Raw genomic sequence first — 16226 nt, forward strand, 5'->3', positions numbered from 1 at the left:
GACCAGTAAGTAAAAGGATCACCTTAAAGTGAGTAATACAGGATGTACAGCCATGGATGTTTTGTGACAGATGGCTGATCTCATTACATAATGTATCTTCTTCAACCTACCCCCTTTTCAAATTTCCCATCTTCTTTCAAGAGCACTGCTGTCCTACTTTGTCTCACCTCACATGGCCAGTTAGTTGCCAAATCTACTCTATTCTTTCCACTCACACAGTTCAGACCCTCATCACCTCTTGATAGACCTGGTTATATCTTGGTTAGATCTCTTGTCCACAGACCTGTCTGTCTCTCTGTGCTAACTTGGGCTGCAAAAATAACCCACCGAAGTGTACTTTCTTCTCACCTCCAGCTAGGGTCTGGGCCCAAGGCCAGTGCTAGCAGAGGCTGCCCATTCTAATCTGCCCCTGCTCAGTCACCAGACCCCCATACCTTCCTGTGGGCAAAAGTGCTGTCAACAGAGCTGTCCCCAGGGCTTGCTGTTTGTTGACTTAATGGTGTCTGCAATTCACCATCCCCAGAGGTCAGAACTTTCCTAATTTCTTCCCAAGTTGCCTTGGGCTGGATGACTGTTTTACCTCCACTTTTAATTATTTCTGCCATCTAAAATTCACTTTGAGAAATTATTTTTATTTATTGGGAGGGGGGGAATTTGGGAGAGATGGGTGACTTCCTTATTTTGTCATCTTCTACAATTCCTAGGCTTTAAAGATGTCATCTCTACTGGTTTTCCTCTTACCTGTGTGACTGCCCCTCTCTGTCTTCGTTGCTGGATCCTCTTCCAGATCATGTCCTCTAACCAAAGGAGTCCCTCAGTGGTCTGTCCTGGGCCCTCTTCTCTTCTCCTTCTGAATTATACTTCCCTTGGTGATCTCATCAGCTCTCGTGGATTTAATTACTGTCTCTATGAGGATGACTCGCAGTCTACCTATCCTGTTCCCAGTCTTTCTGCTGACCTCCAATCTTGCATCTCCTACTGCCTTTCATGTATCTTGAATTAGATGTCCAGTAGACAGCTTTTTGTGTGTGTGTGTGTGTGTGTGTGTGTGTGTGTGTGTGTGGCAATTGGGGTTAAGTGACTTGCCCAGGGTCACACAACTAGTAAGTGTTAAGTGGCTGAGGTCAGATTTGAACTCAGGCACTCCTGAATCCAGGGCTGGTGCTCTATCCACTGCGCCACCTAGCTGCCCCCCCCCCCCCCCCCGGTAGACATCTTAAACTCAATCTGTCCAAAATAAATCATAGTGACTTTTGTCTCACATTATATCATCCATATGTGAGAGCTAGCTTTTTGTTTGTTTTTGGCTTTTTGGTTGGTCAATAAGGGTTAAGTGACTTGCCCAGGATCACACAGCTAGTAAGTGTCAAGTGTCTGAGGCCGGATTTGAACTCAGGTGCTCCTGACTCCAGGGCCAGTGTTCTATCCACTGTACCACCTAGCTGCCCCCAATCTGTCCAAAATAGAACTTAGTATTTCTCCCCCAAGCCTTCTTCCTACCTTCTCTATTTCTGTAGAGGGCAACACCATCCTCCCAGTTCGTTAGACTTGCAACCCTGAGAGTCATTCTGCATTCCTCACTCTTACCCCCGTCTAATCTGTTGTCAAGGCCTATTGCTTTCACCTTTGCAACAGTTCTCAAGTGTACCCCCTTTTCTCCTCTGGCACTGCCACTACTGTAGTATAGGAACATCATCACCTCAAGCCTGGACTATTGTAATAGCCTGCCGGGGGGTCTGCCTGCTTGAGTGGCTCCCCACTCTAATCCCTTCACTCAGCAAGTAAAGTGATTTTCTTCAAGTGCACGTCCAGCTATGTCAGCTCCCCCCCCCCCAATTCAATAAACTCCAGTGGTTCCCTATCAACTCCAGATTCAAATACAAAATGCTCAGTTTGTCATTAAAAGCCCTTCATAACCTGACCCCCTCCTGCCTTTCTAGTCTTTTTATATCCCCCCCCATATATTCTGCACCTCTTTGCTATTTGATGAACAAGATACCCCATCTCTTGGCTCTGGGCATTTTTTTTCTGGCTGTTCCCCATGCCTGGAATGTTCTCCTCATCTTCACCTCCAGCCTTCCATTTAAGTCCCAACTAAAATTTCCTTCTTTTACAGGAAGCCTTTCCCTATCCTTTTTTTTGGTGGGGCCATGGGGGTTAAGTGACTCGCCCAGGATCACACAGCTAGTAAGTGTCAAGTGTCTGAGGCTGGATTTGAACTCAGGTCCTCCTGAATCCAAGCCCGGTGCTTTATCCACTGCGCCACCTAGCTACACCCCCCCCCCCTTTTTTTGTCCCTGTCCTTCTTAATTCTAATGCTTTTTCTCTCTTAATTATAACTTGTTTGTACATATTTGTTTGCTTTCTCCCCCATTAGTTTGTGAACTCCTTGAGGGCAAGGACTATCTTTTGCCTCCTTTTGTGTCCCCAGTACTTAGCACAGTGTCTTGCTTGCACATAGTAAGTACTTAATAAATATTTGACTCACTTTTACTTTCTAAACGTAGCTAATTAAATTGTGGATCACAATCCCATATGGGATTATATAACTGAATGTGGGGGGTCGCAAAAAATTTGGCAACAGTAAAAGGTTATGTATGCCTATTTTATATACCTATATACCCGGGGTTGCATAAAAAATTTCTCAGGCAAAAAGGAATTGTGAGTGAAAAAGTTTAAGAAGCCCTGTTTTAGAACATACCATGAAAGACATAATTGATGAACATCTGGGTAGGGTAATGGTGATTACAAATGATGATTGCATGCTTGACGAAGGATTGCTTTATCAAGAACAGTTCATGCCAACTTAAAATTTTTTGTCAGTGACTAAATAGTCCTTAAAGGAAAATTTGTGAATATAGTTTACCTAAATTTTAGCAAAATTTTTGATAAAAGTATGACATACTTTTCTGATGGAGGGTTGTAAATTAGATGATAATACAGTTGGATGGATTCAGAACAGGTTGAATGGTTGGACTCAAAGAATAGTTAATAATTTATTTTCCTTGCAGCAGGAAATTTTTCTGTGGAGTATTTTGTGGCTCTCCTTTGTACTGTGCTATTTAATATTTTTATCACTAACTTGGATAAAGGCATAGATACATGCTTCTTACATTTTCAAATGATGCAAAACTGAAAGGAATAGATAACACTGGATGACAGAATCAGGATTCACAAAAGATCTTGAAAGGCTAGAGTACTGGACTGAATCTAGTAAGATGGAATTCTATAGGTATAAATGTAAATGCTTGCATGTAGGCACAAACAAATCAACTTCACGAGTTCAAAATGTAGGAGAGACAAAGCTAGACCAAAATTGGAAGTTAGATGTTCATTACATTCTTGGAATTCATATATTAGAAGTACCCTTTGCCCCTGTAGCCTCTCCCCTAATCATCTGTCTGATCATATGGTTCTTCCTAATCTCCTTTTAAAAAGGGTACCCAGACTAGCCACCCCTCATTCCTTTCTAGGCTGCACTTCAGACTTTCTCTATCATGCCTCCCAAACCTCTTCATCCTGGAAAATCACATATTGGAAGTGTGCTTTGCCCTTGTGGCCTCTTCCTATGTTTGGATGACTTCTTCTAGAACTTCCATTTAAAGAGGGTGCCTAGGCCAACCATGTCTTATTCGCCTCCACGATTACTAATCGATATTCCTCTCTAGGCTGCACTCTTCAATTTACCTACCATGTCTCCATAGTGAGCATCTTCATTTCCTCTTTTCCCTCTCCACCTTTTCCCTTTTATGTGTTGCTTTACTTCATTATAATATAAGCTTCTTGAGAACAAGGGCCCTTTTTTTCAGCTCATATTTGTTTTTGTAGTGTTTTCTAGTGCCACATTGTAAGCACTTAATAAATGCTTGTTGACTGCTGACTGACTGATTTAGCAGACCATAAGCTCAATATGAGTCATTATAATGTGGCAGCCAAAAATGCTAATAGAAGAGGGGCCTGTCTTTTGGGAGGTGTTGGTCCCACTACATTCCACTTATCATATCTTAACTGGTTTTTGGTTCTGGGTGCCATAGTTCTCTAGTAGAGACAGACATATTAATAAACTGGAGAGTATCCAAAGGAAAAAAAACCAGTATGGTATAGGTCCTTCATTTCATGTCATTTTGGCATTTTAACTAAGGGGATTATGATAGCTATTTTCATGTATTTGAAGGATTGCATGTGGAGGAGTCAGCTTTTTCAATTTGGTCTTAAAAGGCACAACTAGGAACAATGAGAAGGAACTGCAATGATGCCACTTTAGACTTGATGTCACAAAAAGCAAGACATTTTCTGAATTTTAGGACCTTACTAATTCAAGTAGGAGGAGACCACGGGACCTATAAGATCATTGGCTCTGCATGTTCCACATCTTAATATTGCACATCTTGAAAGTATAGGGAGATTTTGATTGAGGTCCAGAAGACATCCATAAAGAAGATAAACACACACACACATATGGAGAGCGAGCGAGTGAGAGAGAGAGAGGGAGAGAGAGAGAGAGAGGGAGGGAGAGAGGGAGGAGGGTGGGAGCAGTAGCTCATTGATAGAAAAGAAGAATCTGCAAAATTTAAATTTAAAGAAAGTAGAATTCCTTTTCGCAAAAAATCAAATGTAGCTTTCTTGAGGTATGTAAAAGGATTGTGTGGGGCTTAATGACTATTCTTTTTGATAATAAAATAAAAGAGAGGCTTAAAGTTGACTCTAAATTTTTTATGGTTTTATATTTACATAAGTTTTTCAGAAAAATCTTCCTAATGACCCTGTGAGGTAGGTAGTAAAGTATTTTCCCCCCATTTTACAGATGGGGAAACCAAGTGATTGTCCATGATCAATAACTAATAAATGGTAGAATTGTAAATTGAAACCATTCTACACCATCCAGTGTTCCTTATATCTATCATACCACATTGCTTCTTAGGATGAATTTAACATAAAGAAAAGAATTTTAAAAATAAGATGTTTTCTTTTTATTTATATTTCATAGTTTACTTTGGTGAATTTCCAAGTCTGTATAGTATCTGAGTACTTATTCAATCATATTGTACCTTAAATGTTGAAAAGTATTTCAGAGATCTTTATTCTCTAGTTCTTGTTTTCTGTTAAAATTTAGATTTCAGATTGTTTTTTGCTTGGTTCTCATATGATCAAGAAAACTATTTCCTCCCAGTGGTATAATGAAATATATGGTTTTCTTAAAAAAATGATAGATTGCATTATTCACTTTTCGGTTATCAAAAAATGGATACTAAATTATTCCTAGAAACCAGAGAATTATTTTTTGTTAGTGAACTTCCCAGTGTGGAATCATGGAAGATTCCCTAATTCAGTCTTTATTTTTCTGTTGGCCTGCCTGTCTTTGAATTTAGATTTGTGGTTCTTTTTTCTTGTAAGGTGAAAAGCATGGTTAGGAATAATAACTTACCATATTAGAACAGAGATATCATAAGAGAAAAATACTTCAAAAAAGTCATCTCCCCAAGGCTTACTCAAAAATATTGATTTTAGCCCTAGACTCGTTGCATTTATTTTATTTTTTATTTTTGTGGGAAAATGAGGGTTAAGTGACTTGTCCAGGGTCACACAGCTAGTAAATGTCAAGTGTTTGAGGTCAGATTTGAACTCAGGTCCTCCTGAATCCAGGGCTGGTGCCCTATCCACAGCACCACCCAGCTGCCCCCTACTTTTTGGATTTTTAAAACCTGTATACATATTGGTAAGCAGATTTCATTGAAAATGTACCCACACCAAAATTCCTGGTTTTTTTCTCCTGTTTCCTTTTTCACTTTTAGGTGTGTAATCAGAATGGAAATAACAAAAGAAAGTTACTCCTTTGATTTATTTTGGGCACAGTAGACAATAAGAGTCCTGAAGAAATCTGATGCTGATTCTTTTTGAAATCAGCTTATACTTAATGAGGCTTCTTTTAATGGTCATTCAGCTCCCTTTGTCAGACCTCTAAATATTTGATTCCCTTCAAGGTCAAGTATGTAAAACTTGAACAATTCTAATCAGACCATATATCTTTTAAAGCATTGGTGTATATTTGCTTTACAAAGCCCTTGTATGATGAAATCTGATTTAAGAGATTTTTTCTCCCTTTTCCCTCTTTTGGAACATAAAATATTATATGCTATTATATAGAATTTTAAAAAATGTAAATGAAATGTCTTTTCACCTTTCCCCTCCACCATTACTAATTAATATTAAAAATCAGGGGGCAGCTAGGTGGCGCAGTGGATAAAGCACCGGCCCTGGATTCAGGAGTACCTGGGTTCAAATCCGGCTTCAGACACTTGACACTTACTAGCTGTGTGACCCTGGGCAAGTCACTTAACCCCCATTGCCCCGCAAAACAAAACAAAACAAAAATCAAATATGCATCTGCCTCGGCTATATTGCATTTCAGTTGTAATAATTTGAAATATGTATGTATATATTTGTGTATGTCTGCCTGTCTACATGTGTGTATATGTATGTGTCTGTATTATATTTGTTATTTAATGAAGATAGATCAACTTAAGGCAAACTAAAACTGATTCCCTTTAGAAAGTAGCATCCTGCACAAACTACAGTTTAAACTTCACATTATTCCTAGTCATGTAGTGGGCCTGGAGGAAAAAGAACTATGGATAATCAGTTAAAAGAACTGACAGATATCCTGATGTGTTGATCAGTATAGTAATACCTAATTTCTATTTCAAATGTGTTATAATGGATTACCATATATATGTAGCCAAGCTCCAAGCATTAAAGTGTTCTATCTGTTTTTCAAAAAGTGATGTTTATTCACAGTGTGATTTTCCCAAAATATTTTTTGTTTTATTCTCATTTGTAACTACAAATAAGATGTTAGTAACTCTTTACAGCAGTATAACCTAGAATCTAGGTTGCAGTGGAAGAAAATGCCATATTGTGTTCGACTTGGTAAAGATAAGGTATGTTTCTGGCTTTCTGAGGGGCAGGTTTAACACACAAACATAGATTGTTTGAGGCTTAATTCCACACTGACCCCTTGTGTTGCCAGTACATCAATACCATGGGCCCATGAACCTTGTATTTAGGGACAAGGGGAAGCATTAGTATAGAAAATATTTGTCTTAAGTTTGTTTTATGTTTTCTTCCCCTTGGAAATAGTTTTGGTGAACTGCCTATATATATATATATATATATATATATATATATATATATGAATTTAGTCCCAATTTCTATCTCCCTAATTTAATTTTCATCAACCTGAAAACTCTTATAACCATAGATAGAGTGGCTATGAGGATAAAGATAATAGTCTAGTTAAAACACTTTTGCTTCATTTTTTGGCATATATTTTGCCACAATGAAAAAACTAATTTTCCCTCATATATTGTCTTTCAGATATATAGACTGGTCTATCTGTGCAGAGACTCTGGTATCAGTAGGCTTCAGGCCAAACTATAGGTCTACATGACCATGGTAGTATTCAGTGTTTCAGTTATAACAAGGTCTAGACATCTATTTAGAGAATATTTAGAGCAGCATCATCCATGTCACCTATGAGGAAAACTTTATATTCAATGACAAGATATGGTCACTTACAACACTCTAAAATGCAACCAATCTGCCAACATTCATTTATTCATTCATATTTTCATTCAGTGACTTGACCAAGATCATACATGTGAATCTCTTATAGCACATCTATTGAAGATTTCCACTGACAACTGAACTCAAAACTTTGCTTATCTTTCACGTCAAATCTGTTCCTCTTTCTGCCTTCATTATTTCTAATAGCACCATTCACTTATGTGTATGTACATGTACATGTGCATGTGCATGTGCATGTGCATGTGCACAATATGTATGTGTATATATAGTATGTGTTTATATATGTATGTCTATATGTACATTTATACACACACATATCCATTATTACCGTTGACTTTTTCCCCTCTTCAACTCTTATCCAGCTATTTCCCAAATTCTGATGCTTCCACATGTACACCATTTCTTGTCTCCTTTATCTCCTGCTTATTCCAATTGCTGCTATCCTCACTTCTACCTATTTGGACTATTACAGTAGTTTCTCTCCAAACAGGCTTTCCTGTCAGCATTTTCTCCCCACCATTTATGTATGTATTAGTTCCTTATGTATAGATATGGGTATCTCACTCCGACTTAAAAACATTTTTAATCATTCAAGCTCTGAGCAAAGTTCATATTCTTTTTTTTTCCCCTGATCTAGGACTATCCTACCTTTAATTATCTAATATTACTTTTCTCCAAATGCCTTATGCTTCATTAAAGTTTTACTATGTGCCCTGAACCATATCATTCTACTCTTCCACCTGTAGTTTCATGTTATTCCCTATACATTGAATGTCTCTTCTTTCTATCCTTTAAGTGCCAGCTTAGATTTGGCAGATCTCTTCTACTGGGTATTGATCTTCCTTCTTAAGACTTCATGTAGCTTTTTGTTATAACCATTCTAATTTATGTAAGAGTGTGTACTTTAATTTTTTGGGTATCTTATTCTTAATAGTTTACAAGCCCTGGTGAGGTGGCTTAATGGCTTTTAACCACCTTCCACCCTTAAATGGGACTCTAGGACATTGCCTCCCCAGGAGCTTTTGGGTACCTACCACTCTTCTTTGAAGAATAGGAACATTCTTGGACTCTTTACACTCTGTGTTGTAGTTGAAAGACGGCAGGATGGAGGCATCCTTCCTGAAAGTGAGTGGCCAAGGTGAGAAGTGGAGGGTCAAGGCCTTCTGGGTGTGCTTGCTTAGGGCACCTCACCTCTGGTTTCTGACCTGCATGATTACTCCTTAGTACAGTATTTACCCTTCAGAAACTAGCCAGCCACCTGGAAGCATGCTAGATTTCTGGGCAGGTATTACCAGGATGGCATCTATGGCAATATGTATGTGAGATTTCTCTCATGGCTCCTTGGAAAGGGAGGCAGGCTTAGTGTCCTGAGATCCTTGGTATTGACACCTATAGCATGGTTTATACTTCGATATTACAACACTGAAGTATCTTATACTTTGAGTGTCCAAGTAGACAAACTAGTGTTAAGGAAGTGCCTAACTTATCCCAGACCAAGAGATTTAAAGATTGTCCTCAGCATCTTGAAGTTTTGCACACAAATTCTCTTAAAAATTGACATTTGCAAATGATTATGCTGGGATTCAAAGCCAGCTCATGTTACAGGTCCAAAGAGATGAATGTATTGCAAAGTTAGCCTCCTGTTTAACTAGTTTCCTAGTCCCTCATATATACTGCACCTGATTCTTCAGAAACAAGGGGTCTGACACTGATCACACATCCCGAGGTGGGTTTGTAGGCCCATGAAAAAAGCCAGAGCAACTTCCCTGCCAAAGTCAGCTTAATTGAGATTTCCCTGAATCAGGCTGTGCCATGCTAACTGTTGTATGAGTTGATTCATTTCTGTATCTGCCCTGGACTGGCTTTTTCCTGGCTCCTTGCTTGCTTGTTTGCATCAGAAGACTGATCAAGATGTACATGGGATTCTTTTGGGAAGGTAGTTTGCTGACCTGTCCTGAATCAGAATGCCAGCTGAAAAGGTGGGATGGGGTATGAAGTGGTCAGGTGGGGCAGTGTAGAGGCAAAGTGCCAGTGACTTTCTCATGAGGGAATGAACCTAGATCACTGCTCAGATGATGTAATATAGGAATTGTATAAAAGGGAAGAATTGTCCGATGTGATCTATTGGAGAGGTACTTTAGTGGCTTCATGACTTGCATATTTGAGATTCTTAAAGGAAAAAAATGCATTCCCCCCCCTTTTGACTGTATAGCAAACTTTTAATCCACGGTTGTACCTTACTGTTCCATTAAAATTGTATTCTTCCATCCATCAATAAAAACTTGTTGTTAAAACAAACAAACAAAAAAATAGTTTACAAGCTCTCTGAGGGGAGGTATTGTCACTCTCCCCTACCTTCTAGCCTGGTGTCCAACAATAGGTTTGCAAGTACAAAAACAAAAAATGAAAAACAGTTTTTGTCCTTGAATAGCTAACTTAGGGGTGGAGACAGAAATACAACCAGTATGCAGTAAATGGTAATTTGAAGTGAAGGAACATTGACTAGTGGGATCTGGCAAAGCTTTACATAAGAAGTGGTACCTGAGTTGACCTTTGAAAGAAGCTATAGATTCTAAGACTTAAGTGAGAAGGGAGTACATTCTGGGTGCAGAGGCAGCCTGTGCAAAAGCATGAAGATAAGAAATGAAATGTCATATGGGAAACAGCTCTTAGGCCAGTTTAGAGTGTATGAAGGGGAGTAATATGAAATCTATCCAAAGAGGTGGGTGGAGATCAGATTGCAGAAGGCCTTAAATACCAACTTAAGGTTTTTGTATTCAGTAGCCAAATGGGGAACCACTAAAGATTTTTGGCCAGGGGAGGGAAATATTTGGTATTGTGTTTTAGGAATATTAATTTTTGTTATTCATTAGTTTCAGTCATGTCTGACTCTACATGACCCAATTTAGGATTTTCTTAGTAAAGATAATGGAGTGCTCTGCCATTTCCTTCTCCAATATTAACTTTTCAGCTGTGTAAATGGATTAGAGAAGGGAGAGAATAGATATTATACACAAGGAGGCCACTTAGGAGGCTATTGCTATAGTCCAGTTGGAGATGATAAGAGTTTAAAGTAGGGTGGTGATCATTGAGTAGATAAGGGGGTGAATGTATGAGAAGAGGAATGATTGGGCCTAGGGCATCAGCAGCCCAGATAAGTATCTAGGAGTTTGGTAAGAGGAAAACCAGGATAGCTAGTAAGGCTTTAAGCACATTAGGAAATTATAGAATGAGCAGATGTTGTTTTGATTTGATGGTCATCTGTCTCACTGGAAGGATTAGAGTTGTTGACTTCTAGCTATGCAGGTAATGTGAGGAACCATGTTACTCTTTCTACCCATCTTCCCAATGGGATCTAGGGAGTAAAGGAAAATGGCGTCTTCTGGTGAATAGATTGCCTCGATGGAATTTGGGCAGATTGGGAAAGGCAGGGAAGTGAAAGTTGTGTTTTCTAGCCTATATATAGGTTTTGGACTCTACTCTTTTCCTTTGCTTTGGTTGTTTTTTGTTTGTTTGTTTGTTTGTTTTCTGGGCAATGGGGGTTAAGTGACTTGCCCAGGGTCACACAGCTAGCAAGTGTCAGGTGTCTGAGGCCGGATCTGAACTCAGGTACTCCTGAATCAAAGGCCTGTGCTTTCTTTATCCACTGCACCACCTAGCTGCCCTTTTTCCTTTACTTTGAAAATTGTGATAATTGGCCTTTCCAGTTATGTAGAATTCTCCAATATCTTTCATATATCACTGACAGTGGTGTAGCAGTTTGTTCCTTTCTACCCTAGGATCTAGTTCATCTGGGCTAGCAATTTGAATTAATCAAGCATAACTAGGTACTTTAGGAAATTCAGTTTGACAGCTGAATGGAGATTGGACTGGAGTGAGTAGAGATTTGAGTCAGGGAGACCAACTAGAAAACTTGCAGTTGTTCATACTTGAGGTGATGAAGGTCTGCACCAGAGTGTGACAGTATCAGAGGAGAAAAGGACACTTATATGAGAGTTGTTATGAAGGTAAAATTCATGGCACTTGGCAACAGTTTGGTTAGTATAGGGGTGTGTATGAAGGAGAGTGAGGCGTCTCAAATGATACCTAGATTTCAAGTTTGGAAAGATAGGAGGAAGGGTAGGGAAGATAATGAGTTCAAACTTGGATGTGTTTAAGATGTTTCTGGCACATCTGGTTATTGATATTTAGTTAACAGCTGGAGGTCAGGAGGTCTGGAGATTAGAAGAAAGGTTAAAGCTGGATAGATAGATCTTAGAATCATGAGCCTATGCTCATAAGCACTGAATGTTTGCAAGATGAAGAGATTGCCAAGTGACAGTATAGCAGTATAGGAAAAGAGGGCCCAAGACAGAGACTTGGGGAACAATCACTTGCTTTACTAATAATTTCATCCTTTGTAAGATGGAAGAACTAACAAGAGGAAATTCTGTTCTAAATATAATTCTCACCAACAGGGAGAAAAATATTTAATATAGAATTGTTTGAGGTAGGGTTAGAACTATGAATTTATCTATTTAGGAAACTCCTTGCTTGACAACATCCCCTTCCAATGATCTAGACAGACAAGTAATTTGTAATATATTGTCTTAAAGAATCACTAGGATGCTGATAGGCTCCACAGCCAGCATATATCAGAGCTAGTACTTGAACTCTCCTCTTCCCGACTCCAAGACTCACATCTGTTCAATTTACCATGTTTTGTTTTTGTAAGGTATGTTTTGGATGAATACCAGCAAAGGGTTGGAGCAGTTAGGTGGGAGGAGAAGCTAGAGGGAAGAAAATTTCAAGGTGATCAACAGTGTCTAGGCTGCATAGAGTTCAGAAAGGATGATGATTGAGAAAAAGAGCATTAGATTAGACAGTTAAAAGATCATTAGCAACTTTGAAGAGAGCAATTTTAATTGACTATAGAGAGTTAAGAACAGAGTTGGGGAAAGGAAATGGAGATGTTGATTGTAGATGGCTTTGAATGCTAAACAGCATTTTATATTTTATCTTGGAGGCAGTAGGAAACAACTAGAGTTTATCGAGTTGGGTATGGAGGGTGGTGTTCAGACCTATGCTTTAGAGAAATCACTTTAGTTGCTGAATGGAGGATGGATTGGAGTGGGGAGAGACTCCGGAAGGCAGACCCACCAGTAGGCTATTGCAACAGTCCAGTCTTGAGGTGCTAAGTGAGCCTACACTGGAGTGGTAGAAGTGTCAGAGAAGAGAAGGGGGTGTATTTGAGAGATCTCGCAAAGGTGAAATCAATAGGCCTTAGCAACAGATTGGACAGGGGAGTGAAAGCTAGTTGAGGAATCCACAGTGACTCTCGGGTTGCAAGTCTAAGGAACTGGGAGGATGGGATTGCCTGTACAGAAATAGGGAAGGTAGGGGGAGGGTTTGGGGGAGAAATACTGAGTTCTTTTTTGGACATCCAATTCAAGATATACGAAAGTCAGTTGAAGATGCAAGATTGGAGGTCAGCAGAGAGGGAGCAAGATAGGAAGATCTGAGAGTCATCCTCATAGAGACAGTACTGAAGTCCATGAGAGCTGATAAGATCACCTAGTGATAGCACAGAAGGAGAAGAGAAGAGGGCCCAGGACAGACCCTGAGGGACTCCCTTTGGTTAGAGGATGCTGTGATCCAGAGGAAGATTCAGCCAAGGAGACAGAAAGGGAGTGGTCAAGGGGAATCACAGTTAGGATGAAGAGCAAGGTTGGGTGGCCAGACTGAGGGAGAGGTAGAATGACAGCACATTCTGATCAGATAAGGCAATTTCAGAATTTGTGAATGCAAAAGTGGAACACTCCTGGGTAATGAATGATGCTAAAATCAAGGATATGACCGTTCGAGTGTGTATCTAAGGTGGGGGTGATGAAGTATCAAGTTTACTTTGTAAAAAGGAGAAAAGACTTCCTTGAGTAGAAGTAACATTTACTTTAACATCATTTTGTGACTTTATAGCTAACCCACAGTTGGTATGTATAATTGCTTTTGTCATCTTGTTTCTCATGATATCTCATAAAGTAACTAACATATAATTTTTTGTTTTATACAGAAAATCTTACAGCTACTACCTGAAAGGATTTTCTTTCGATGGCATTATCACAGTATAGGTAAGATTTTATACACACACACACACACACACACACACACACACACACACACACACACACACACACACACACACAGAGTTTGGCCTCAGACACTTGACACTTAACTAGCTGTGTGACCCTGGGCAAGTCACTTAATCCCAATTGCCTCACTAAAAAAAACTGCACCAAATCCCGCCCCCCCCCCCCCACTACTCCCCTCTGTCCCCACCCTACACACACTCAGCTTATTGTGACTCCCAGTTTTGAATATTTTGAGATGTGGTGGCAATGAACTTGATAATAATAATGATAACAATAATAATAGTTAACATTTACATAGCATTTACCAAGTGACACACACTATGCTAAGCACTTTACAATTACTATGTCATTGGATCCTCATTACAAACAACCCTGGGAAGTAGGTGCTATTAGTATACCCTTTTTACAAAGGAAGAAACAGACAAACACAGGCTTTATTTTACTTGGTAAGAAGAAAGCTGTCTCTTATTTAAGCCACTTTTATGAGCTTAGTAACTTAGCTTTTAAACTTGAATTTATAACTTTAATAATATGAGAAATAACTATTAGTAAAGATTATAATGTGGGAAGAAGAAAGATATGTCAACATTAGAACTTTGGGCTGCAAGTAATAAAATATCATTGTTATTTGTCCTTCATCGGGAGCTGATGTCATGACTTGCAGTGAATTGGATTTAAGTGAGGGAGGGCTGTGCAAAGTCATCAACCTCACTCCCTCCTCCAGAGCCATCTGGGTCCAGTGGCAAGATATACATCAGGAAAACTGGAGATGGCACTGAATGTTTGAGGCAGTTGGGATCAAGTGACTTGCCTAGGGTTACAGAGGTATCTGAGGCTCCATTTGAACTCGGGTCCTCCTGACTCCAGGACCAGTGCTATATCCACTGCATCACCTAGCCACCCTAATTAAAGATTATTTTGTTATGAAATGCATCATTACATGGGCATATTTAATAAATGCCTCCTGGAGTTCTCACCTTTCTAAAAGCTTTCCCTTTTTTCTTGCTGCAGTGTCTGGGGTTTTTCAGTTGTACTACTTCAGTTATTTGTTTAGTTAATGGTCTAACTGCTTTGGCACAATGGATGAAACATTCCAGATAACTCTCTTATACTGATTTTTAAACTATTCAAAGAAGTGATAGATTGAAAAAAAATTTCTTTTTAAAAAAATAATGAACATTTTTATTTATTGTTTTGAATTCCAAATTTTATCCTTCCTTTCCTCCTTCCCCATCTCCATCCCTGAAGTGGTAAGCAAGCAGATGTGGATGATACATGTGCAGTTATGCAAAATATTACAGTATTAGTCTTTTTTTTTTTTTAGTGAGGCAATTGGGGTTAAGTGACTTGCCCAGGGTCACACAGCTAGTAAGTGTTAAGTGTCTGAGGCCAGATTTGAACTCAGATACTCCTGACTGCAGGGCTGGTGCTCTATCCACTGCGCCATCTAGCTGCCCCAGTATTAGTCATTTTGTACAAGAAAGCTTGAATAAAAGAAAAAAATGAAAGAAAATGAGAAATAGCATGCTTCAGTCTGTGTTTAATCAGTATTAGTTTTTTCCCTGGAGGCGGGGATAGTATATTTCATCAATAGTCCTTTGGGATTGTCGTGGATCATTGTATTGCTGAGAATAGTTAAGTCATTCACAGTTCTTCATCAAACAATATTGCTGTCTCTGTGCACAATATTCTCTTGGTTCTGCTCACTTCTCCATACATCAGTTCATACAAGTCTTTTGAGGCCTTTCTGAAATCTTCCTGCATGTCATTTCTTATAACACAATAATATGAAGTGATAGATTTTTTACATAGATAAATATTTTTTATCATTTATTCATTCATTTATTCATTTTTTTTCTCTAGGGCAATGAGGGTTAAGTGACTTGCCCAGGGTCACAAAGCTAGTAAGTGTCAAGTATCTGAGGCCGGATTTGAACTCAGGTCCTCCTGAATCCAGGGCTGGTGCTTTATCCACTGAGCCACCTAACTGCCCCCTACATAGATAAATATAGCATTTAATGCCATATTACAAAATATAAAACATGCTGGGCTTTTAAAGTCAATAGTAATAGTAACTACTATGTTGCATCCTCCAAATTAAGTGAATTCATATGCATGTATATACTCCAGTAAGTTAGTATATGTTTGCCATAGGTATAGTTTTTATTTATACCAAAATGGAGAAATAAATTTTAACATTAAGCACATAAAAGATATAACTAGTTCGCATGCCTGAAACAGTCTCCTCCATAGATCCACTTCTTGAAATTATTTTCTTAATTCAAATCCCAATGCAAAATGTAGTCTGAAGTGGGCATCATAGAGACCTGTGATACTCCTTGTAGGTTTAGGGTCCATAAACCAGGGCTGGATTAGAATGAGGGATAAATATAATATTTTCATCTTCACTAAATATATAATCTTTCTTAAATTTTCTTTGTGTAATTTATGTAAAAGATATACTACTTTTCTTCTGGTAGCACTTTAAAATTTCCAAAGATAATTAGACCCTCT

The 16226-nt window shown here is 38.8% G+C and overlaps 1 protein-coding gene across 1 annotated transcript in view; it reads left to right on the forward strand.

Moving 5' to 3' along the window:
* The window catches only part of RALGAPA2 (Ral GTPase activating protein catalytic subunit alpha 2), a 409525-nt gene that overhangs the window by 44866 nt on the left and 348433 nt on the right, over positions 1-16226 (forward strand). Inside the window, 1 exon segment of the mRNA XM_043983629.1 lies at positions 13634-13691. Within this exon segment, the coding sequence (XP_043839564.1) occupies positions 13634-13691 (58 nt within the window).

Source organism: Dromiciops gliroides, chromosome 2, assembly GCF_019393635.1.
Source record: "Dromiciops gliroides isolate mDroGli1 chromosome 2, mDroGli1.pri, whole genome shotgun sequence".
NCBI lineage: Eukaryota > Metazoa > Chordata > Mammalia > Microbiotheria > Microbiotheriidae > Dromiciops > Dromiciops gliroides.